The following is a 26,259-nucleotide window of genomic DNA, read 5'->3' on the forward strand; positions in this document are numbered from 1 at the left end:
CATCCTGTCTTCTGCCTTATTTGATAAGTTAAATATTGGTGGTGGTCTTACCTGGTAGCGTTCACAGCTCAGGGAAACCTCAAATTCTCTTCCTCCCCCCACCCCCTACCTTCCTTGGATCAAAACACACACTTTTTTTTTAACATTCTGCATTGTCAATTACAGGGCAAACAACTAAGTGGTGAAGAGAATTTTAATTCAATCACCCCCTAGCACAGCTTACTCCAAGAGTGGTAAATAGAGGAGGGTGCTAGTAAGTTGTCTACAACAGTTGAGCTTCTTGAAACAAACCCTAACCCAAGACTAATACTTTCCATCAGATGCTCAGCACTCAAGGCAACACTGGGAAATGAAGTTACATCCATCTATTCCTATCTTCAAGTAAAGACTTCTGGTATACTTCTGAAGAAATTCCTCGCTATGCCTAGCACAAATGAGGTAGGTACAATTTCACTCTAAAGCCATAGCCTTAAGCTTCAGGTTTGAGGGTATGAAGTTAAAAAATCATACAATATCCCTAGCCTAATGTTCTAAAACCACACTTGGTCTTGTTTGCTATTCAAACCACATTTCCATATTCTAAAAGTTGCAAATATATTGCAAAATCTATTTTTCTAAGATGAACAGGCTAAAGTCCCAACTGCAGAAGCTTGGGCTTTAAAGAAAGGCTTTCTTCACAATTTCATCTCCAACAGTGACTACAAGAAACAGTGCTTGAATTTTTGGTAGATTAGCACCAGAAGCCATATGCAGCCCCCAGGAGGTGTTGCTGTAGATTGGGCATGTACTTCCACTCTGAATGGGAAGGACACTCCCACTGTCCTAACTTTAGGATAGAGAAAATCCAAAGTGGGTAGGCCTTAAAAAGTATCTAAGCAGGTTGGTTTTCTTGTAACTGTAAATGATCATATTTTTAATAGGCATTTCTGGGCTCATTTCTAATACAGTACTCTGCACACAATAAGCACTCAGTAAATACTTTTGAGGAGGATGCTGATTTGTAGAAATAGCAGATGCCATTATTGACAGCCCATGTCCCTACAGATAACATCCTCCTAGGATAAATTTTTTTTTTTTGTTTTGCAGTAATGTTGGTGATTGTTTTTTTTGAGAATAACAAATTCTTCCTTCAGTTCTCTGCTTCCCAAACCTCTGTTGACCTCCGAGGGTTAAATCCCTAGACTGTAAGCTTGTTAAATATGAAAGCATCCTTGTACTGTTTTGAAATTGGCCTTCCCTCAGGATCAAGGTATACCTGCATTGCTCCCTCTAGACTGTAAGCTTGTGTGGGCAGGGAATGTGCCTTCTAACTCTTTTTTGTCTATTGGACTCTCCCAAGTGCTTAGAACAATGCTCTGCAGATAGTAAGCACTCAATAAATACCATCGGTTGAATGAGTGAATGATTGGTCAGCTCTCTGGAAGATACTTTGATAAGTATTATTCTATTTATTTTTTACTTGTACATATCTATTCTATTTTATTTTGTTAGTATGTTTGGTTTTGTTCTGTCTCCCCCCTTTTAGACTGTGAGCCCACTGTTGGGTAGGGACTGTCTCTATATGTTGCCAACTTGTACTTCCCAAGCGCTGAGTACAGTGCTCTGCACACAGTAAGCGCTCAATAAATGCAATTGATCACATTTGAGGCAACATGATACAGGACTGAGGAAAGGCCTGAAAATCCAGGGGATTACACCTTCCTGATGCCAGAGAAGCATTGTGGCTCAGTGGAAAGAGCTTGGGCTGTGGAGTCAGAGGTCATGGGTTCAAATCCCAGCTCTGCCTATTGTAAGCTGTGTGACTTTTTGGACAAGTCACTTCACTTCTCTGTGCCTCAGTTACCTCATCTGTAAAATGGGGATTAAGACTGAGCCCCCGCATGGGACAACCTGATCACCTTGTAACTGCACCAGTGCTTAGAACAGTGCTTTGCACATAGTAAGCCCTTAAATGCCATTATTACTATTTATTATTATTATTACTACAAGGGAGGCTTATCCAGAAAGACTTTCCCTACCCTTTGTAGTTCATAACTACAATGCCATAATTTGCATGAAAGTTTCTGTGACTTGTAACTTGAGCTCCCTCTTCGGGTTAGCAATGGTAAAACAGTAAAAGCTTCTCCCTTCCCGGGTTCCTGTTAACAACAACAAAAAAATCTTTGCAAAACTGTCTCCCACTAGCTGAGGTGCAGCTGTCGACAGTCCAACCGCTGGATGCCCTCCTGTGACAGAGGTCGACAGAGATAGACGAGAGCAAGGTAAAGTGAGTAGGTGGCATAAGTTTGCCCCCTCCTGCAATTAATCAATCAATTGTATTGAGCGCTTACTGCGTGCAGAGCACTGTACTAAGTGCTTGGGAAGTACAAGTTGGCAACATATACAGTCCCTACCCAACAGTGGGCTCACAGTCTAAAAGGGGGAGACCCTCCTGCCTTACCTCTATCTGCACATTTGGTCCTCTGGCACCAGTTTACTTACTGTGTCCTGATCTCATCTATCTTGTCACTGGCCCCTCTCCCATACCCTCCCTCTCCATATGTGCCAGGCCACCACTCCCTCCCCACCTTCGAAGCATCATTAAGATTACATCTCCAAGAGGCCTTCCTGGATTAAGTCCTTCTCTTCCCTGACTCTCACTTCTCTGCCATCTCTGCATTTGGATCTGTACCCTTTGAGCATTTGGCATTCACTCCACCCTCAGTCCCACAACATATGTACATATCTGTAAACTATGTCTCTTCCCCTCTAGACTGTAAACTTGAAAGGTCTCTACCGACTCCAGAGTATTGTACAACCTGAAACACTTAGTACAATGTTCCCCACAGAGCTTAATAAATACCACTGACTGATTCTTACATAAGTGCTGTGGGGCTGGGGTGAGTATCTGAGTATCAAAGTGCTTAAGGGGTACAAAGCCAAGGGCAGAGTCAATGGTTAAGGGAGGGTGAATAGGGGAAAATGAAGGCTTAAAGCTGATGGCAAGTAGCTTCTATTTGTGAAGGGCAACCATTGGAGGCTTTTAAGTAGTGGGGTGATATGGACTAAACACTTTTTCAGAAAAATGATCCCAGCAGCAGAGTGAAGTATGGACTGAAGGTACAAACAGGAGGCAGGGAGGTTAAGTGGGGAGGCTGGTGAAGTAGTCAAAGTGGGAAACAAATGTTGGATAAGCATGGTAGCAGTTTGAGATGAAAAGGAAGGGGCAGATTCTTGAAGTGTTATGATGTCAGAACCCAGGAGTGCCTCAGTTACCTCATCTGTAAAATGTGGATTAAGACTGTGAGCCCCCCACCATGGGACAACCTGATCACCTTGTAACCTCCCCAGCACTTAGAACAGTGCTTTGCACATAGTAAGCACTTAATAAATGCCATTATTATTAATAATCCTGACTCTGCTCTTTGCCTGTTATGTGACCTTAGGCATGTCATTTAACTTTTGTTTCAATTTCCTTTATGGGTTCCTTAGTAACAACTTAACTAGCATAATGACAATGACTACTTAATGCTTTGAAACAGCTGTGTGTTTTTCATAAGATTTTTACTTTACCTCCTCTGTTCATATTTTTAGGCTTTAAAAAAAAAAAAACTCTCCACTTTTTGTTACCTCAGTTCACGACAAGCTTTTATTGTTTCTGGCTAAACTAAGCAGAGGCCTTTATATATTTGCTCCCCTTAACAATAGAAACAAACTGACTTTAAATCCTACTTCCTCCCACTTAAACTGTAAGTCTCATATGGGACTGGGACTGTCTGACCTAATTATCTTGTCTCTACCCCAGGGCTTAGTACAGTGCTTGGCACATAGTAAGTGGTTAATTAATATTACTATTTTTATTAATAAAAAGAGAACTAGAAGTAAGAACCTAAGAGACCGAGCAATAGGAGTTTTCAGATATTTCTTTCATTTTATTTTCCCCCCTACCTGCTTCCCACCTATCCAGATCTGGCTGCAGCACAAATTAAAAGAATGTTTTGTTTTGTAATAAAGCTCTCCTCCCCTCCTGATCACCCCCTTCTTCTGCCCTACAGCACTTCATATTTGTACATATTTACTATATTTTATTGATGTGCATATAGCTATAATTCTATTTATTGTGATGGTTTTGACACCTGTCTACATGTTTTGTTTGTCTCCCCCATCTAAACTGAGAGCCTGTTGTTGGGTAGGGACCGACTCTATATGTTGCCAACTTGTACTTCCCCAGCACTTAGTACAGTGCTCTGCACACAGTAAGCACTCAATAAATGATTGAATGAATAAATAAAGACAATTCAAGGCACAAGTGCTACATGTTCCAACCCATAATTTTAAATTATTCATAGGTGTCCTAATCCTCTGCTCGAGTCCCATTTCCTAATACCTGTGGTAGAGGTAATGGAATGCTGATGTAGTGATGAAAGAAAATCTTACCTTTTGCAGATCTAGCTCACGATGGCATGGGGAATAATGGTGGAATAGAGCCTCAGTTTATAGCCCACCTTCTACTTATAAGATTTTTCCGATGCTGCAGGAACAGGTGTGGACCTGTATGAAACATGGTTACCCAACCCCTACCTCACAGCAGATTTTATATGGACAGTGCATGTTCCCAATCACTAACTTGAAGGTTTTGTTTCTTTACTCATGTAGGAAGTCTTTACCCTTAAAGAACTTAAAGTATTTTTGTGACTCTCCACCCCATACTGTTATGGCCCTTGTGGATTCTCATGAGGGATTGATTATAAAAGTAAGAGATTCAGACATGGTAAATGAAAGGCAGGGCCTTACTAATCAGCCATTAGAAATTTAACTATATGCAGCATCTCCCTTTTGGCTTTTTTTGTGGGGGGGGAGGAAGGAGGGAGCTCTTCGAGTAGGTGCTGCAGGTGAATGTACTTTTACCAATTGCTTGTATTTGCTTACTCTCTCTCTCTCTGTGTGTGTGTGTGTGTGTGTGTGTGTGTGTGTGTGTATACAGAGAGCATGGTGCTAAGAAAGCCCATGCGAGAGTATAAATATAAGGGAGTGGTAACTATGTTCCCTGGTCACAGTGAGCTTACCTTCCCAAGTCCTCTTCTTCCTCCTTAGACTGTGAGCCCCATGTGGAACAGGAGCATTTTTTGACCTAACTGCCCCAGTGCTTAGAACAGTGTTTGACCCATAGCAAGAGCTTAAATACCATTAAAAGAATGCTTAGTACAGGGTGTGGCAAACAGTAATGCTCTATATATCACTGATTGATGCCTATATGTTCTTAGGCTGGTGCCATGGGAATGAGTAAGAAGGCAAAGTGAAACTAGTGTGGAGCTCACTGGGGACAGGGAACATGTCTACCACCTCTTTTGTAGTGTGCTTTTCCAAGCCTTTAGTACAGTGTTCTGCACACAGTAAGGGCTCAACTAATACCTTTAATTGATTGCAGAGGTGGGACTTGTGTACCCTTACAGCCAAATTGATTTTTTTGGAAAAAAAAAAAACTTGGCAGAATCCCTAAGATCTGTTTCTTTCCCCACAAAGTATCCCTTATTCTTGTGAGGGGTAAGTGCTTTCCCAGGAATGCTAAATTACCAGACTGTCTACAGCAGGAATTAGTTGGGTGTAATATTACAAGCTTGAGTACTCAGATCTCATTCTAATTAGGCCTGGGCGCCTAAAGCATGTCCATGTATGAGGAAATTGCTTTATTCTCATAACCACATCAAAGTTTATTACACCATTATTACAATTATTCTGATGGTTTCAGGGGTTGCTAAGGGCTTCAGACTTGGAATCATGGCCCCTTCCGGGGTACGGAACCTAGAAGTGTATCTTAGCCTTTGTGAGGCCTGAAACAAGGGAGACAAAGCACTGATCACACAGTTGATGAAGTTGTCTCTAGCTTGGAAACCTTAGTTTTCATGTGAAACCATCATGGAGATAAGTCTTTGCCAGCAACAATGACTAATTTGTAGGGTGAAGAGATTGAGTTACTATGTCAAGGGCAAACCTCGCAGGGAGGGACAGAGGAGAGAAATCAACTTTAAGACTGAGGCCACATTCTTCTCCTTTTTCCCCACTTGGAAAGGAACTCAAAGGTGCAAAGTCAATTTAGAAACTCGGTGAGCTAAAGAGGGGCTGAAAAATCAGACCCACCCGGTCAATCATATCTGAGCACTTACTGTTTATAGACCACTGTAGTAAGCACTTAGGAGAGCACAATGTAGCAATATAAAAGACATTCCCTGCCCACAAAGAGCATATAGTCTAGAAACTGTCTTTAATAGAATGTTGAACTACTTCATAGTTCACTGGAGACAGGGAACATGTCTACCAACTCCTTTGTATTCTCCCAAGTGCTTAATACAGTGCACTGCACACAGTAAGTGCTCAGTAAATACCATTGATACCCCATGAAGGGAATACAGAAAATCAGTTCTCAGGTACTTATAGGACCCCATTCATATCTCTGCATTCATAGCCCATGCCCTTATTTACCAAAGTCTCTAAAATAGGTTCCCTTTAGACAGAATACCTCTTTATATGAGTAAGTGTAGGAAAACTATGGGTTCCAGCAGTTCTGAGAGTTTGAGCCAAAATAAATATTTTATTAAACTCAACAGCATTGCAGATGTCTTTACCAGTGCTGCAGAAGTACTAAAGCATTTGTTTATTTTCCACAGGAGTTTGCAAAGCAATGACTTTATATGGCACTTATTTAAACAATACATAAGCTTTTTTTGATGTAACATAAGGTGACTTACAATTTACCCAGAATATTCCTGGGAGAGAAATTTAAAAAGGATCTTTGACCTTACAGTTCACTTAAAGTACTTTTCAATGTCATATAAACCAGGATGGCCCTAAAAAATGATATTTGAATAAAGGCAAATAAAGACTTTGTTTTCTCATCTTCAAATACCCAAGATATGAATGACCTCTTTTATTTGCTTGAAGTATCTCATGGTTAGAACCTAAAAGGCAATTTCCAAGGCTTATGGTTTTTACTTCTATCCTGGGATAATGGATCAAAATCTCCATAAAGTTGATGGATTTTTGTGGTGGTGGTGGTGGTTCACAAAAGGGTGGCAGGACCAGGGTGGAATTCAGCACTTTTGGATTCTTCCTGTTAAAATGGTTATCTCATTTTGTATATTGAAGTGTAACCTTACTCCATGCCACATTCCTTACTCAAACCCCCATCTGTCCACCAACCATGCAATAATCTATACTGCAAATGGTTAAAAAAAAAACTTACAGATATGCTAAAACTGAGCCCTCCTTTCCTCATTTTCTTTTTCCCCCTCCCCCAGCCAAGAGTCCAGATCCAAAATGATATGATACAGTGAGTTGCCACAAACCCTGGTTCTGCTCAGTTACTCCTGGAAGGCTCAAACCCAGAAGAATTCATGGCCTTCTGGCAGTTACTTCCAATGACTTGTTGATGCTCTGCTGTGCTGTTTGGATAAAAAAAAAAAAGCAATAAGTTCTAGGGCCTTGCACAGCAAGATGTCTTTGAGCACTTTGAGCAGGAAAATCTGCTTTACTGCTCCCAATAGCTACTCCATTTTACAGGTAAGGAAACAGATCTAGGAAGGTTCAGTGCCTTTTCTAAACCTCACAGAATCAGTAGCAAAATAATAATAATAATAATAATGGCATTTATTAAGCGCTTACTATGTGCACTGTTCTAAGCACTGGGGAGGTTACAAGGAGATCAGGCCCCACGGGGGCTCACAGTCTTAATCCCCATTTTACAAATGAGGTAACTGAGGCACAGAGAAGTGACTTGCCCAAAGTCACATAGCTGACAATAGGCAGAGCTGGGATTTGAACCCATGACCTCTGACTCCAAAGCCCAAGCTCTTTCCACTGAGCCACGCTGCTTCTCTGGCATCAGGAAGGTGTAATCCCCTGGATTTTCAGGCCTTTCCTCAGTCCTGTATCATGTTGCCTCAAATGTGATCATTTACAGTTACAAGAAAACCAACCTGCTTAGATACTTTTAAGGCCTACGCACTTTGGGTTTTCTCTATCCTAAAGTTAGGACAGTGGGAGTGTCCTTCCCATTCAGAGCAGAAGTACATACTCAATCTACAGAAACACCTCCTGGGGGCTGCATATGGCTTCTGGTGCTGATCTACCAAAAATTCAAGTACTGTTTCTTCAGGACCAATATAACCCCAGGCGAGATCAAATCAACAGTTTGTATAGTCTGGGGATCTCAGGATCCTGGTTGAAGAAGGGTTGCCGGTACCTGCCATTTCTACATCTGGCTCTAGAAATGAACACATAATTTTTTTTACAACTTTAACAGAACGTTTTCCTCTGTTGATACTTACGTGGGAGGGAACCAGTAATTGATCAGGCCTGAACCCACCACGTAGCACATACTGAGGGCCCCAGACATGGCCAGGGAGACAAAACCCAATCCACAGAGCACACATAGCAGAGTTAAGCCACCTACAGATATGACCACACCTAGAAGAGAAAGGCAGAAGTTATAGGAGCACATCACCCTCACCCTACTCAATTTAATCTGTCCACTATTGAATATTTGGCCACTTTAGACACTTCCTGCACTGGAGAAGAAAGACAGAGCTCCAACACTAGTACTTTGTAATTACATGCTGCTTTCCAGGTAAAGCAATCAATGAGCTATTCTAAAATCAGGATTAAGGAGGAAAAGAAAAAGTGGATGGAGAAACTAGAACAGAGATTTCAAGTCCCCTTGTCTGAGGTCACAGCTCAAGAGCCTGGTACACTTTTTCATTTCAATCTACCACTTCTGCAGTGAGAGGAAGCGGGAAGAGAGGAAGGATGATAAAAGGCACTTGGTCATAAGGCATTTTGGCACTTTTACAAGAGATAAAATAGGAGAATGAAATACCTTCCATTAATATAACCCCAACGCAGGCAGCAATGGCTGTCACAACCACAAGTAGCAGAAAGATCACCACTGGAATGGTGGAGACTGTAATAAACACCAGCAAGGTGAGGGAGATAAAGGGATGTTTGTCCAAATATTGACCGAGTGGAGAATTCATGAAAGTGATCACCTGAGGATAAAAAAGAAAACAGCATTACTTCCCAGTTTAGACTGTTTTTCAGCTCCTTCTGAGTTGAAAATTGTTCCAAGGGCTTTGGGCCTCAGTTTGTAATTCTATCCATAATCAAGGTCAGAGTAGCAGCCAGTCAGTGAAAACAGTATCAGAATTGTGAGGGTATGTTGTATTGATGAACACGATTAAGCCGACAGCTACAAAAATTTTGGCCAGTGAAATATTTTGTGAAAGAGTTCAGTCCAGACCTTGCAATCAATCAATCGTATTTATTGAGCGCTTACTGTGTGCAGAGCACTGTACTAAGCGCTTGCAACATTACTGAATGTGTGTACGTATCAGGAAACATACAACAGCAAGTCGCCAACAGAGGGGAAAGTGCTAGAGTCTGGGAATGACCTTGACCACGATCCCAGGAGTCCTAGAAATTCTCTCAACCCATAGAGATCATCTTTTCCCCTTGGACTTGATCCTATTGACTAGTGAATGTTGAATCTTTACTGAGCTGTGAACTGACTACCTTTAATACTTCCAGGTTTAATAAATGGTTTAAGTTGACACCTCATGAGAATGGCAATCCAAATTATCCTTTAAGTAGTCCTTTGGTGGCTCAACTCTCACAAGATGTATTTCAGCCTGGTGAAAAAAAATTTCATGCAAGTAGCTCTTCTGAGTCTAGAAAATGTTTCAGAGCAGAGCATGGCTCATTACACAATAGTGGTCCCCTGTAGGGTGGTCTTTACCATTGGCAGGGGGCAGGAAGGAGTATCCCTGGCTGTTGATTAGAATGAGCATGGTCAAGAAAAGGGCCTTTTCTGACTTAAAGCCCTTTGAACTGGGACACTAAAAGAGTCCCAGGACTGTAAGCTTTTGTTTTACCCCTTCCGAACAGAGCACTGCCAATGTCCCTAAAGGTCTTCTAAAGCAAGACCAGAAGGAAAGTAAGTTGCAAGCAATCAGTTAAATACAGAAGGTGGAGCATTCTAACCTGTACCAATGTAGAGAAGTAAAGATAACTACCACTTGTTAACCTGAAAACACAGTAGTAGCTTGCAATTAAGCAGGCTTTGCGGAAAAGATTCATAAAGAGCATGAGATAAATAGGGCCCTAAGTAAGATTGTATTTCATAGGTTCTGAAACCTTGTGACATGATCTGATTGAGCTGTGTGGAAAAGGATAGGGAAGGGAAGAGAAATTTCAGATATGGTAACTCTATATCTTACTAGAATGATTTAGGTATAGGCTTTCCTGAAGGCAGAACACTAGGTTGAGTGATCTCAACCTGCAATTTCCAGCCCAATGAATCTTCTCAGAAAACTGAAACATGCTCCAAGTATCTTGTCAAATAATCTTTTCTTATGCTTTATACAGGGATGCATTTTAACTAATTTTAACCATAGTGATAGTCAGCATTTACTCTTCTTCCCACCCCTTAGCCTGCCACTTGCTCCCGTGCTCAAAATAGCAAAATGAAGGTGAATGGCAGTTTCAGTCACTCCCCTCTCTCCCCACCAGCTTGGCAGATCATGCTGAAGAACAGTGAGACCATCATTTTGCATTTAGGCTCCCTTCTTCTTTCCCCTAGATAAGTCTCCTGCCTGGACATATGGCTCCTCGGGTGGTGGCATTCCAAAATGTTTCAGGAGAGGAGAATTCAAAAGTCTTGGAATCCCTTCAATTTGGAGGCTGTTGGGAGTAATTACCCTCATGAAGCCAGCACATATGCTTAGAGGTTCTTTAGTGTCTAGGGAAAAAAGATCAGCTATAGAGGGGGACTTACTTGGTTTAAATTCTCTGCTACTGTCCCATCTACATGCCTTGCCAGTGGTCAGGTAGCCAAGACATGCCACTTGCTACTGTTCTACTTGAATGGCTCCAAAGCTCCTCCCTTGTCAGCCCCAAATGATCACAGAAACTCTCATTCCCTCCCACTGGGTCCTGGGGTGAACCCATGTTCACCATCAAACTCTCTCTCTCCACATCTAGGTCATCTAAATAGGAATCATTCCCACAGGAGGGTTGGTGGGGGAGGTGGGGAGGAGAAAGAGCACCAGACCATACAAACCAATATTATTCACTAGCTTCTGTTGTCAGTCGTCAGCTCTGCATTCTTGCAGGTCTGTGTGATTCAAAGGTCTGAGTGAATCGGGGAAGGACATATTACCCAAGCTGACCCCAAAGAGACAACTGTTCTGTTGGCAGGAGCAGATTCTCCCTGCTGGGCCTGTGCTGCTCTTTTTTCAAGTCTGCCCCACTTAGATTCTGAAATCTTATTCTTTATCTCAGGGGTAAGTCTTCCCACCTCCATTTTCCTTCCCAACAGACAAATCCTGGGTGCAGGGATGTGGTTGTCCCCCGGAAGATGGAATGCTACCATTCCTTATACTTGTGAGGTCAGTCACGGAGTTGGGGGCACTGAGGTGGAAAGGATTTCTGTGAAATCAGTTGCACTTTGTTCCCCAGTGCTTAACACAAAGAGGGGTCTTATAATGCCTCAACAGCAACAAGTCACACAAGTTTTTCTGCATCCTTTGAAAGGCTCTACTTTGGCACTCCATGCTTAGTTTGTATAGTGTACTATGAGGGCAATGTGATTGGTATTTTTGCATTCCCTAGGCTCAAAAGACCCCTATCTGGTGTTTTTTCAGAAGTGTCCTGAGTGTGGTGGATTACTAGTAATGGCATGAGTCTTAACCCACTTATCCTTTTCCCTACATTGCACACCCCTTTTATGTCCTTGAGAACCCTATGCCTGTTGCAAATGTAACAGTTGTGTACTCTTAGGGTGTCTTTGGTTCAGACATAGGATTTAGAAACTGCTCTTCTATTAGGTTCAAAGTGAGGTTACTAGTTTCCAGGTGAGTTTACAAGTTACCAGTGGAATGAGATGGTTGCTGGGCATATTAGAAGATTGGGTTTGTAAGCTGTAGACTTTAAGCTCACGGTGAGTAGGAAATGTCTACCAACTCTGCTGCATTGTACTCTCCCAAATGTTTAGGACAGTGCTCTGCACACAGTAAGCACTCAATAAATACCATTGATTGTTCTGTCCATCTAGAACCCCTTACCATCAAGTATGGGCTTGACCAAAACCATTTAGGTTAATTGAGCTGGAGGAAACTCAGACTGAATGTTTGATTGATGAGTAAATCAGTGTGAATGCCACACGCCCAGAAGTTTTATCCATCAACTTCAGAGTACGGTGGAGAGTCCGGTGCTTTTGCTGGAAAATGCCAACCTCTTAGTTTTCAAAACTCGTGCTGGGCAGACAGTGTGTATCTACCGAGTCTGTTACGAAGCATTTAGTACAGCTCCACATACAGAAAGCATTCAGTATATATCACTGATTGATGACCCATTTTCTGTTTCTATTCTAATGCTTAGTAATTGTTTTTTCTTTGCATGTAGAATATCGATGGTACAGAATTGCTTTACAGATCCTATGTAGACAGGCTTCAGAATATATCTGTTTACATGGAGTAATATCTGTCCCATAAATATTCAGGTTCAAAAATGGCATTACTGAGTATGAGTTTTTGTCAGTGGACAAAAAACAGATTAAAACAATGAGTGATCTATACTATCTTTCACATAGTGTGCATGATAAGATTAATCTCTTTTTGCATTTGCCACTCAGAATGCCTGGCACTGTTTTCATGTCTCCCTTTTGATATCACAATCTTCCAAAAGGCACGTTTCTACCCTACGATAGTCACCCCTCTTCTAACTGTTGGACATCAGGCTGCTCTGTCTTCTGCTATTGTATCCCAACTATCTATTTCTATGACAGATCATTTAACATTTTGCTTATTGTTTTTTATGGTATTTGTTAAGCGCTCACTACATGTCAGACACTGTTCTAAGCACTGGTGTAGATAAAATAATAATAATAATTGTGGCTTTTGTTAAGCACTATGTGCCAAGCACTGTACTAAGCACTGGGGTAGATACAAGCAAATTGGGTTGGACACAGTCCCTGTCCCCCATGGGTTCAGTCTTAATCCCCATTCTACAGATGAGGTAACTGAGGCACAAATAAGTGAAGTGACTTGCCCAAGGTCACAAAGCGGATAAATGGCAGAGCCAGAATTAGAACATAAGTCCTTCTGACGTCCAGGCCCATGCTCTATCCACTAGACCATGCTGCTTCCCTTATGCCTTTAAAGTATTTCTTCTGTCTCTCCTGTTTATGATTATTCATTCATTCATTCAATCATATTTATTGAGCACTTACTGTGTGCAGAGCACTGTACTAAGCGCTTGGGAAGTACAGGCTGGCAACATATAGAGACGGTCCCTACCCAACAGTGGGCTCACAGTCTAGAAGGGGGAGACAGAGAACAAAACAAAACATATTAACAAAATAAAATAAATAGAATATGTACAAGTAAAATGAATAGAGTAATAAATATGTACAAACATATATACAGGTGCTGTGGGGAAGGGAAGGAGGTAAGGCGAGGGGGAGGAGGGGGAGAGGAAGGAGGGGGCTTAGTCTGGGAAGGCCTCCTGGAGGAGGTGAGCTCTCAGTAGGGCCTTGAGGGGAAATGATTACTGCATTTCAGCTGAGTACAAAGCAGGTGCTTGGGCAGCTTGAAGTCTCCTTCAAAAATGTAAGTTTTACATATAATGTTCTTTATTTTTGATGATGGGGTGGGCCCTTTCATAGTCTCTTTTCCTAAAATACTGCCAGTAAAATTGGGGTCATAAAAACTTAATAATGGCCCTGGAAAATCAACCAGTGCTAATTCTGATTTATTGTATTCCCCCAAGTGCTTAACACAGTGCTCTGCACATAGTAGGCGCTCAAGAAATATGATTAATTGACTTGAGTGTCAGTGTGCATAAACACTGTACTGTGCACTTGGGAGAGGACAATAAAGGTAGTAGACACAGTTTGTGCTGTACTACATAACAACCATTTGCTCCCTTTGTTCTTCCCCCTCTCCCAGCCCCACAGAACTTATGTACATATCTGTAATTTATTAATTTATATTGATGTCTTCCCCCCCCAAGACTGTCCGCTCATTGTGGGCAGGGAATATATCTGTTTATTGTTGAGTTGTACTCTCCCAAGTGCTTAGTCCAGTGCTCTGTACACAGTAAGTGCTCAATAAATGACTGAATGAATAAATGAACGAACCGTTTGAGTGGCATCAGTGAGGTTGAACCCAGTGATGCTCTAAAAGTCCTTTCAATAAAAAGAACTGCTCTTGAAGAGTCTAGCAGTTTGTAATACAACATTAGGTTAGATGGCGAATATATTTCCTCATAAGGATAGTCATAGATAATTCATACAATACCTGCTAAATATTTTTTTTAAATGAGAGGTAATATTCCAGCAGCAGAAGGCCCACAGCATCAAAACTCAAAGATGATCTGTGACTCACCTTAGGGTTGCTCCTGATGGAGTCTATCCACGCAAGCACCTTCTTCTGTAACTCCTGTAAGTCTCGGGACGTACTTTTGGCCTCGGTATTCACCATCTTGAATCCTTTGCTTGTCAGTTTGTGCTTCTGGGTTTCAAATGACTGGTACTCCATAGGGGAACGATTTCGTATGACTGTGCTTCTTTTCCTTGATGGTAGTAGGAAAAAAAAGGGTGGGGGGGGAGTCACAATCTACTCGGAGTACTAGGTAACTGAGGAGTCGTGTTGAATGTAGAGAGGGATCACATCCTTTGAGAGGAACCAAGATGAGGTTTCTGTGAAATCAATCTGTCTCCCTTTCACTCAAACCCCCAACTGACCCACTTAGCACTTAGGGTTTTTAGGAGATGGGCATTTCCTTCATTCTTGTACTACAGCAGTGATGATTCGACAAGACTGCTATTATGATACTGATTGCTTGATTGGGAGCCCCATGTGGGACAACCTGATTACCTTGTATCCCCCCCAGCGCTTAGAACAGTGCTTGGCACATAGTAAGCGCTTAACAAATGCCATCAATTTTTTTAATTCATTCATTCATTCAATCAATCGTATTTATTGAGCGCTTACTGTGTGCAGGGCACTTTGCTAAGCACTTGGGAAGTACAAGTCGGCAACATATAGAGACAGGCCCTACCCAACAACGGGCTCACAGTCTAGAAGGGGGAGACAGACAACAAAACAAAACATGTAGACGGGTGTCAAAACCGTCAGAATAAATAGAAGTATAGCTATATGCACATCATTAACAAAATAAAATAGTAAATATGTACAAATATAAAATGAATAGAGTAATAAATCTGTACAAATATATACAAGTGCTATGGGGAGGGGAAGGAGGGAGGGCAGGGGGTGGGATGGGGAGGAGGAGAGAAAAAGGGTGCTCAGTCTGGGAAGGCCTCCTGGAGGAGGTGAGCTCTCAGTAAGAAGAGAGCTAGCTTGGCAGATTCATTCATTCATTCAATCGTATTTATTGAGTGCTTACTGTGTGCAGGGCACTGTACTAAGCGCTTGGGAAGTACAAGTTGGCAATATATAGAGACGGTCTCTACCCAGCAACGGGCTCACAGTCTAGAAGGGGGAGACAGACAACAAAACCTCCTCCGGGACGCCTTCCCAGACTGAGCCCCCTCCTTCCTCTTCCCCTCCTCCCTCCCTCGTCTTACCTCCTTCCCCTCTCCACAGCACCTGTATGTATGTACATATGTTTGTACATATTTATTACTCTATTTATTTTACTTGTACATTCATTCATTCAATCGTATTTATTGAGCGCTTACTGTGTGCGGAGCACTGTACTAAGCACTTGGGAAACACAAGCTGGCAACATATAGAGACGGTCTCTACCCAACAGTGGGCTCACAGTATAGAAGGGGGAGACAGACAACAAAACATATTAACCAAATAAAATAAATAGAATAAATATGTACATTCATTCATTCATTCAATCGTACTTATTGAGTGCTTACATATTTATTCTATTTATTTTATTTTGTTAATATGTTTTGTTTTGTCAAGCGCTTAGAACAGTGCTTTGCACATAGTAAGCGCTTAATAAATGCCATTATTATTATTATTATTATTATTATTTTGTTGTCTGTCTCCCCCTTCCAGACTGTGAGCCCACGGTTGGGTAGGGACCGTCTCTCTATGTTGCCAACTTGTACTTCCCAAGCACTTAGTCCAGTGCTCTGCACACAGTAAGCGCTCAATAAATATGACTGAATGAATGAACAAAACAAAACATGTGGGTGTGTACCTTTCCTCCACCAATGTGTTTTTGAAACACCATCATGTCTCCCCCTTTTAGACTGTGAGCCCACTGTTGGGTAGGGACTGTCTCTATATGTTGCCAACTTGTACTTCCCAAGCGCTTAGTACAGTGCTCTGCACACAGTAAGCGCTCAATACGATTGATTGATTGATCATAGATATACCTTAGTCCAGTGCTCTGCACACAGTAAGCGCTCAATAAATATGAATGAATGAACAAAACATGCGGGTGTGTACCTTTCCACCACCAGTGTGTTTTTGGAACACCGTCATAGATCCCTTAGTCCAGTGCTCTGCACACAGTAAGCGCTCAATAAATATGAACAAAACAAAACGTGCGGGTGTGTACCTTTCCTCCACCAATGTGTTTTTGAAACACCATCATAGATCCTAGTCCAGTGCTCTGCACACAGTAAGCGCTCAATAAATATGAATGAACAAAACAAAACATGCGGGTGTGTACCTTTCCTCCACCAATATGTTTTTGAAACACCATCATAGATCCCTTAGTCCAGTGCTCTGCACACAGTAAGCGCTCAATAAATATGAATGTACAAAGCAAAACATGCGAGTGTGTACCTTTCCTCCACCAATGTGTTTCTGAAACACCACCATGGATATACTTTAGTCCAGTGCTCTGCACACAGTAAGCGATCCCTTAAAGGTCCAGTGCTCTGCACACAGTAAGCGCTCAATAAGTAGGATTGAATGAATGAATACCATGGTGTCTACGAGGCCCTCCTCGGCTCCCCGGACCCTCTCACGACCCCCCGAGCGCCAGTTGTTGGGTGTCCCCCAAGCCCGTAGGCCGGTGAAGGAAGGAGGGAAGTGAGGGTGGGCCAAGCTGTGAAGGAAGAAGAAATAAAGAGCGGGTGGGGGTCGGGGGGCTGTGCGATCAATCAATCAATCAATCGTATTTACTGAGCACTTACTGTGTGCAGAGCACTGGACTAAGCGCTTGGGAAGTCCAAGCTGGCAACATATAGAGACAGTCAACCAATCAATCAATCGTATTTATTGAGCGCTTACTGTGTGCAGAGCACTGGACTAAGCGCTTGGGAAGTCCAAGCTGGCAACATATAGAGACAGTCAACCAATCAGTCAATCGTATTTATTGAGCGCTTACTGTGTGCAGAGCACTGGACTAAGCGCTTGGGAAGTCCAAGCTGGCAACATGTAGAGACGATCCCTACCCAACAGTGGGCTCACAGTCTAGTAGGGGGAGACAGAGGACAAAACCAAACATACTAACAGACTACAGTAAATAGAATAGAGAGGTACAAGTAAAATAAATAGAGTAATAAATACGTACAAACATATATCATCAATCGTATTTCATCATCAATCGTATTTATTGAGCGCTTACTGTGTGCAGAGCACTGTACTACGCGCTTATACCCAACAGCGGGCTCACAGTCTAGAAGGGGGAGACAGAGAACAAAACCAAACATACTAACAAACTACAATAAATAGAGAGGTAGAAGTAAAATAAATAGAGTAATAAATATGTACAAACATATATCATCAATCGTATTTCATCAGAAATCGTATTTATTGAGCGCTTACTGTGTGCAGAGCACTGTACTATGCGCTTAATATATACGGGTATACTGTATATATATATATACATATATATACGGGTATATATACGGTATGTAATATATGCGGGTATATACTGTATATATATATATATACATATATACAGGTGCTGACTTGCCATGCTATCCCAACGGGGGACCCCAACTGTCCGCCCCCCCATCACCCCCCCCCCCCCTTCTGCAGGCCGTGGGGCCCCTCTGCCCCCCGCCCAACGACCTCACCCCGCCTCGGCCTCCTCCTCCTCCTCCTCCTCGTCCTCCTCCTGGTCGTCGGCCCGGTGGGTGGGTGGGTGGGTGGTGACCGGAGCGGGTCCGCGGGGCACCGGACCCCCCGCAGCGCCACCGGGGAAATGGGGGGGGGGGGCGGGGGCGGGCACACACACACACAAACACACACACACACACACACAGAGGAGGGGCGGGGTGCCGGCAGTGCAGACAGACAGAGAGACGCACACACAAGAAGGGTGGGGCAACGTCAGCCGGGGGCGGGGGAGGAGGGGGGGGAGGGAGGGAGGAGGAGGGAGACGGAGAGGGAGGGAGGAGGGAGAGAGGGAGGAGGGAGGGAGGGGGGAGGGAGAGGGAGGGGAGGGGAGGGAGGAGAGAGAGAGAGGGAGGGAGGGAGGGAGGGGAGGGAGAGAGGGAGAGAGGGAGGGGGAGGGAGGGAGAGAGGGAGGGGGAGAGAGGGAGGGGGGAGAGATGGAGGAGGGAGGGAGGGAGAGAGGGAGGGAGAGAGGGAGGAGAGGGAGGGAGAGGGAGGGGGGAGAGGGAGGGAGAGAGGGAGGAGAGGGAGGGAGAGGGAGGGGGGGAAAGACGGAGGGAGGGGGAGAGGGAGAGGGAGGGAGGAGCTTAGTACCAAGCTCCTGTACTTACCAAGCGCTTAGTACAGTGCTCTGCACACAGTAAGCGCTCAATAAATACGATTGATTGATGGAGGAAGAGGGAGGAGGGAGAGAGGGAGGGAGAGGGAGGGAGGAAGAGGGAGAGAGAGATAGGAGAGGGAGAGAGAGAGAGGGAGAGAGGGGGAGGGGGAGGGGTAGGGGGAGAGAGGGGGGAGGGGAGGGGGAGAGAGGGGGAGGGGGGAGGGGGAGAGAGGGGGGAGAGAGAGAGGGAGAGAGGGAGGGAGAGAGGGAGAGAGGGAGAGGGAGGGAGAGAGGGAGAGGGAGGGGGGAGAGAGGGGGGGGAGAGAGGGGGGAGAGAGGGAGAGAGAGGGGGAGAGAGAGGGAGAGAGGGGGGAGAGGGAGAGAGGGAGGGAGAGAGGGAGAGAGGGGGAGAGAGGGAGGGGGGAGAGAGGGAGGAGGGAGAGAGGGGGGGGGGAGAGAGAGGGGGAGAGAGGGAGAGGGAGAGAGAGGGAGAGGGAGAGGGAGAGGGAGGGAGGGAGGGAGGGAGGGAGGGAGGGAGTGAGAGAGAGAGAGAGAGAGAGAGAGAGAGAGAGAGAGAGAGAGAGAGAGAGAGGGAGAGAGAGAGAGAGAGAGAGAGTGAGAGAGAGAGAGAGAGAGAGAGGAAATAGGGAGGGGGAGAGGGAGGGAGGGGAGAGAGAAGGGGCGGGGAACCGTCAGCGGGGAGGGAGAGGGAGAGACAGACAGAGAGGAGGGGCGGGACGCTGGCAGCGCAGAGAGAGAGAGAGACAGACAGAGACAGAGTAGCGGGCGAAGAGGAGGGCGGGCGGGACAGGGTCAGCGCAGGGACAGACACAGACAAGGACAGATGGAGAGAGGGAGAGAGAGGAGGGGCGGGGCACCGTCAGCGCACACGGAAAGGGAAAGGGAAAGGGAGAGGAGAGGGCGACGAGGAAGAGGAGAGGGACACCGTCAGCGCGGAGACAGAGAGAGAGGAGGGGCGGGACACCGGCAGCGGGGAGGGAGGAGAGGGCGACGAGGAGACGGAGCGGGACACCGGCAGCGGGCGGGGGGGGGGGGGGGGGGGGGAGAGACAGAGAGAGAGAGAGAGAGAGAGAGAAGAGGGGCGGGGCGATGAGGAGGAAGGGCGGGACACCATCAGCGGGGAGGGAGAGAGGGAGAGAATAATAATGATGGCATTTATTAAGCGCTTACTATGTGCAGAGCACTGTTCTAAGCGCTGGGGAGGTTACAAGGTGATCCGGTTGTCCCACGGGCGGCTCACACAGCCTTAACCCCCGTTTTACAGATGAGGTACACTGAGGCTCAGAGAAGTGAAGTGACTTGCCCAAAGTCACACAGCTGACAAGTGGCGGAGTCGGGATTAGAACCTCTGCTTCCCAAGGCCTGTGCCCTTTCCACTGAGCCACAGCCCCACGGGCACAGTGGGCACGTGGGTGGGCCGCAGCAGAGCCCTGGGTAAGAAAGACGAAGGCGGGTGGGAGCGCTTGGCTCACAGGAGGGAAGCGGTCGAGGACCTCTCGTGGGTGCATATAATAAGTAATAATTATGGTATTCGTTAAGCGCTTACTATGTTCCAGGTACTGAGCCCCTTCCTTCCTCTCCCCCTCATCCCCCTCTCCATCCCCCCATCTTACCTCCTTCCCTTCCCCACAGCACCTGCATATATGTATATATGTTTGTACATATTTATTACTCTATTTATTTATTTTACTTGTACATATCTATTCTATTTATTTTATTTTCTTAGTATGTTTGGTTTTGTTCTCTGTCTCCCCCTTTTAGACTGTGAGCCCACTGTTGGGTAGGAACTGTCTCTATATGTTGCCAACTTGGACTTCCCAAGCGCTTAGTACAGTACTCTGCACACAGTAAGCGCTCAATAAATACGATTGATGATGATGATGGTGATGATGAGGTACTCTACTAAACACTGGTTACTCTACTTGGGAGTAACGCAGCCCGACTGGGTACACCCTATTGCAAGGTCAGTCGTATTTATTGAGCGCTTAGCGTGTGCAGAGCATTATACCGAGCACTTTGGAGGTACAGTAACAGGGTATAATAGAAAATTCCCTGCCCATAGTGAGCTTACATCTTGAGGAGGCTTTGCGAGATGGCTGGTTCCCGGAGGGTGGAGGATTGGGAGAGTGCGAGGTCTTCCCAACCCCCATTTTCTTACTCTCCACCATTACCTTATTTTTCCTTGTTCGTTTCTGTAGAGCTCTAGAGCATTTTAGACGCCCGAGTTCAGTCTTCCTTCTTCCCCCTTTTTTGATCAGCTTTGACAAACCCAACTTTTCAGTTTTGGCTTTGAAGACCTGAAAAGGGGGGAAAGACACAGTTTGAGGTTGCTTTAGCTCTACTTGGAAAATCTCGGGTCTTGTTGGTGACCCAGAATGAACATGGCTGGAAGTCCTTCCCAAAGAGCTTTGGGATTGAAAGAACCCGTTTGCTCCTTCTGGGAGAAACTATGGGGACAATGATTCAGGCTGCCCCCATGGAGTTGGCATGTTTAGGCAAACCCCAATCACAGCACGTGCTGTGATTCCATCTTAAAGACACATTCACGGATGCAAACTCATCCTTGGCATTGTCACCATCAAACTGGACCACTCTTGCACTGGTCTGAAGATCTGGGGCTTGAGCCACCAGTTCCTGGCTAAGTATTCCTTGTCACCACCTAGAAATAAGCCACTGCTGCCCCTTCCTTCCCTCTGCCCCCCACCTCAGGGGATCAGAGGAGATCGAAGGTCTTGGCAAATCTTAGAAGGGTGGGGGAACTGCTGTATTTGGCAGGGAAGGAAGATCTTGTACTGGACAGCCTGAACAACTTAATCTCTTTCTCCCACTGCCTCTCCCCCAACCCAGTTCTCCCTCCCACTGCCTCCCCCCCCACAAAAAGCAGCATTTGATATTGTTATACTGTACTCTCCCAAGCACTTAGTACAGCTTGATTGATATGTTACAACGAATCCTTGAACCCCATGCTCACTCTGTTTTTCTTTCCTGCTATCCTTTCCTGACTCCATTCCACTGAGGTTTGTGGAACACTTGTTCCACCGCAGCCAAACTCCTTCATTTTTGACCCTTTCCTAGCCTGCTCACCCCTCCTTGCTATCACTGAGACTTAGCTTTCTTCTGATGATTCGCCCTCCCTATCATTCAATTGCATTTATTGAATGCTTACTGTGTGCAGAGCATTATATTAAGCGCTTGGGAGAGTACAGTATAGCAGAGTCCACAGACACACTCCCTGCCCACAGCAAGGTTACAGTCTAGAGGAGGAGGGGTCGGGCTACTGCTGTCACTGATCCCTACTGATCTATGTCGCCTATCTCGATGCAGACCTCTTGCCCACGTCCTGCCGCTGGCCTGGAACGGCTTTCCTCCTCATATCTGAAGGACAATCATGCTCTTCACCTTCAAAGCCTTATTGAAGGCCCATCTTCTCCAAGAGGCCTTCCCCGAGTAAGCCCTCATTTCATTTTCTCCCACTCCCTTCTGCATCTCCTTGATTTGCTCCTTTTACCCGCCTCTGCCCTTCAGCCCCACAGCGCTTATGTATGTAACCATAATTTGTTTATATTAATTTCTGTCTCCCCTTTTTGACTGTAAGCTCTTTGGGGGAAGGGAATGTGTCTGTTATATTGTTATATTTTACTCTCCCAAGTGCTTTGAACAGTGCTCTGGACGTAGTAAGCATTCAATAAATATAATCAATTGATTAGTTGGGAGGGTTTCTCTTCTTCCACTCTCCTTATCTCAAGGGGATGAAGTAGGAGTCAAGGCTGCTCCTCACCCCCCAGAGTTACTTTGACTTTATTTCACCCCCTTCTTTTCCTTTGAATCCCACCTGCTCTGCCTTTATCATTCTCCTCATCTAGTCCCTATCATCGTCCTCCTTCCTAGCCCCACCTCTACATTTCCGACTGATTTTGATGCTGCTCTCTCTCTCTTCTCTCACTCTATTTCTAGGGGATTTCAACTTCCACCCCGATGATCCCTCCCACCTGCCAGACACCCAGTTCCTTTCATGTCTCAGTGCTGCTTCATCCCACTTCAAATACCACCACAGGCACAAATCTCTAACCTAACCAATTCCAATTTACCACTCTCTGACCTCATCCCTCTAATCTGCCACCTCACCAACTACCTTTTCCCTCACAAACTCGGATCTCAACTCCTACCATGACGTTGGAACTCTAGACCCACTCTTTTTGTCCCAGGCTATCACACGAGCCTCCTCTCCTTTGCCTTGAAAATAAAGGCCCTCAACTGTGCCCTCTTCACCAACCTTGCCTCCTTTGCCCACCTCTCTATCTGTGGCTCTTTAAGTACCACTTCCAGCCTTAGGCCACCCCCACAATCCCCCTGATCCTGCCACCCCAGTGGAAACACTGGGGCTGAGCACATAGGAAAGGGAAAATTGGAGAGTGCAGTTTGAGGGGTGCACAAAAGTGAACAGATGCCAATTCATGCTGGATTGGGGAACCCAAACTTTGGTACGGTCTGTTTGTGTAAGTCAGCTCTAGTTAAGCCCTGAGCCCTTCTCCTTGTAAGGAATAGAGCCATTTTTAATTCACTCAGTGCTTGATTTCCTGCTCCCTTCTAAACTCTAACCCTGATGTCTTTGTCCTGTCCCCTCTGCTGTGTGGTTAAAGCTTGCCACGGGCAACTGGGACTAGAGCAAGGCATGAAGCTTCTGTATGTAAAGGCCATTTAGGGGAAGGAGGGAGGGGGAGGGAGGGGCTCCACCGTCTCTAAGCAACGACCACGCTGTAGCCCTGGTTACCGGCCAGAAGCCGGGGAGGTAACTGCAGTTTGAGAAGTAGTAAGTAGATGGAGAAAGGATGGGAGTGGGTGGGAGGGCTTTTCCCTCCTTGCCAGTGTGGGTGTCAGATAATCTACTTGTGAACCTGGAACTGGTATTATGACTTTGGGTTGATGTGTGGTGGCTTTGAAGGACAAATAACTGGGGAGGAAGAAAAAGGGGAGAAAAGCAGGAAAGTCCCAAGAATCTCCCAGTTTTTCTTCACTTTCACAGTCTCTCACCTTGACCTTCCTTTCTCAGAGAGACACCCTGTGTTCTGTTGTCTCCTCAGGCCAGAAGAATGGACCGTCCTGAGAGTTCCACGTTCTAGGTCAAATGCATTATGATTTGCCCACGAGAGGTTTCTGGAGCAGCTCAGAAACGTTTCTCTTGAAGAAACAAAATACATCATTTAAGGACAAGTCCTGTTTGACCCAAAACCATGTTTTCCCCAGAGGACATACTATTTCTAAAGGTGAGTGCAACTATGTTTTTTCTTGTGATACTTTACTAGGGTTATGTGAGGTTTAGACCATCGGATAATCAAGAAGGTCAACCTATCATTGGTATTTATTGAGTGTTTACTGTGTGGAGAGTACTGTACTAAGCGCTTGGGAGAGTGCAACACAAAAGAATTCATAGATATGTTCCCTGCCTACAACGAGCTTACAGTCCAGAGGCTTTTCTTATTCTCTTGTCACAGGCTGCCAATGTCTTTGATTATTCTTGTGCTTTCTTGGAACACAAATCTTATTATCAGAACTATTAAATGGGGATTAAGATTATGAGCCCCATGTGGGACATGGACTGTGTCCAACCTGCTTATCTTGTGTCTATCCCAGTACTCAGCATGCCTGGCACATTGTAAGCGCTTAGCAAATATCACTTTGAAAAAACAAAACAAAATTATTTGTAAAAGGGTATTTGGAAGCTAGTGACCCTAGGACAGTGGAAGACTGGGACCCCTCCCGGATTAAAGTTGACCCCTTCTCTCGAGAATGTACACACATCCCTACCTCCATTCACATACTTCCCTTTTGGATTACTGTCAGGGATTTTTTTTTAACTCAAAGTGGCATCTGCAGCTGAAGCCATGATGTAGGGGAGAAGCAGATTTATCATTTTGCAATCCACAGGTACTGAATTTATTGCTGCCTCTGTTTATCAAGTTCAGAATTGTAAATAATTCTGGAATTGTTTTATATTTTTAAAATAAAGACTTAGGCAGCATAGCACAGGCCTGGGAATCGGAGGATCTGGGTTCTAATTTCAGCTTTGTCACTTGCCTGCTCTGTGACCTAGAGCAAGTCACTTCTCTGTGCCTCAATTTCCTTATCTGTAAAATGGGAATTCAGTGGCTGTTCTCCCTCCTCTATAGACAGTGAGCCTTGTTTGGACAAGGACAGTGGTTGACTTGTTTATCTTGTATCTATCTATTGCTTATTACAGTGCGCTTGGCATATACAGAGTGCTTAACAAATACCATTATTATTATTATCATTATTATTATTGTTATGCACTAGACCACCCACTTGCTAACTGGGGGATTTTGCCCATGGTTTGAGTGCAATTTCTATACTTTTAGCATGTGATCGTGCATGTCACTCTACCACTCCTGAGGTCACTTCCAGAACACCAAGTTCCCATAAGAAATACTGCCACAACGTTTATTTGTTGTAATATGCATCTAGGTATCCTAGGGTACAGTTGAAAAAAGATATATATTGCTCTCTTTATTTTTACAAAATGTGTTAGTATTTGATTACTATCATTATTCTTTTTCTTTGAAAAGTTGCCACCTCCAATATTTACCACTTTAGGCCGTGGTCTCCAAGGTTTATAGGTAAATCCATCCCTTGGATAGGAGGTTTGTGCTGTGGAGGCAGTTAACCTCCCTAAATGTTGCGGTGGGGCTTCTCAGCAGGCAGTGGGCTGCCCAAGGCTCAGAGTGCTCTGAATACAATATGGGCCTTTGTTACCCCAGTTCCTTTCAGGAAAATGTTGAGTGATAGAGGATTTCTTATTTATGTGTGGCTGCTAGGGAGAAAATTCAGTGTTGCTCTGGGCTTCTCAGCAGGCAGTGGTCTGCCCAAGGCTCAGAATGCTCTGAATACAATACGGGCCTTTGTTACCCCAGTTCCTTTCAGGAAAATGTTGGGTGATAGAGGATTTCTTATTTATGTGTGGCTGCTAGGGAGAAAATTCAGTGGTGCTCTTGGGCAGTCTCAAATGGGACAACTTAAAAAAAGAAAGGTGAAATGCTTCCCAATTTTTTCTTAAGAGATTTACTTCTCATTCTTTGTAGTACAAAAATGACTCCATATATCAGATGAGCCACTCCAAAAGGAGGCCAGAGCTGCCCCCTCTGCCAGCGTCAGTGACGGAAGGGCCATCCGAACTCTACCAGGTATGTCTGATTATTTTATGCTATTTATTAAATGCTTACTATGTGTCAGGCACTGTACTAAGCGCTGGGGTGTATACAAGGAAATTGGTTTGGACACAATTTCTGTCCAAAGTGGGGCAATCCCCAAAGTCTCAATCCCCATTTTACAGATGAGGTAATTGAGGCACAGAGAAGTGAAGTGACTTGCCCAAGGTCACACAGCAGACAAGTGGCAGAGCCTGGGATTAGAACCCGTGACCTTCCGACTCCCACTACGCTGTGCTGCTTCTCTAACGTCATACTGCTTCTCTTGGATTCTCTTTCTCTTGACTTTTCCAGGGAGTGAGGATGAGCAATTTCCAAGACACCTTAGGTC

At 44.7% G+C, this 26,259-nt stretch overlaps 2 protein-coding genes across 3 annotated transcripts in view; one reads left to right on the plus strand and one right to left on the minus strand.

The window, feature by feature from the left end:
* Positions 1 to 6,548: 6,548 nt before the first annotated feature.
* Positions 6,549 to 21,005, minus strand: TMEM159 (transmembrane protein 159). 2 transcript variants are annotated; one of them, XM_038762474.1, is made up of 5 exons: positions 20,880 to 21,005; positions 14,415 to 14,601; positions 8,852 to 9,020; positions 8,304 to 8,442; positions 6,549 to 7,418 (listed from the first exon to the last, which is right to left on the minus strand). In XM_038762474.1, the coding sequence occupies exons 2-5, from the start codon at positions 14,565 to 14,567 to the stop codon at positions 7,334 to 7,336; spliced, it is 546 nt and encodes a 181-aa protein (XP_038618402.1). In that variant the 5' UTR covers positions 14,568 to 14,601; positions 20,880 to 21,005; the 3' UTR covers positions 6,549 to 7,333. The 2 variants fall into 2 exon arrangements, with proteins under 2 accessions (XP_038618402.1, XP_038618401.1); XM_038762473.1 differs by lacking the exon at positions 20,880 to 21,005 and adding an exon at positions 18,047 to 18,103.
* Positions 21,006 to 23,802: 2,797 nt separating this feature from the next.
* The window catches only part of DNAH3 (dynein axonemal heavy chain 3), a 123,838-nt gene continuing 121,381 nt past the window's right edge, over positions 23,803 to 26,259 (plus strand). Inside the window, exons 1-2 of the mRNA XM_038762475.1 lie at positions 23,803 to 23,972; positions 25,803 to 25,904. Coding sequence (XP_038618403.1) covers positions 23,940 to 23,972; positions 25,803 to 25,904 — 135 coding nt within the window. The 5' untranslated portion in view covers positions 23,803 to 23,939. The remainder of the gene's footprint in view (positions 23,973 to 25,802; positions 25,905 to 26,259) is intronic.

This window comes from Tachyglossus aculeatus, chromosome 21 (genome assembly GCF_015852505.1).
Source record: "Tachyglossus aculeatus isolate mTacAcu1 chromosome 21, mTacAcu1.pri, whole genome shotgun sequence".
Taxonomy (NCBI): domain Eukaryota; kingdom Metazoa; phylum Chordata; class Mammalia; order Monotremata; family Tachyglossidae; genus Tachyglossus; species Tachyglossus aculeatus.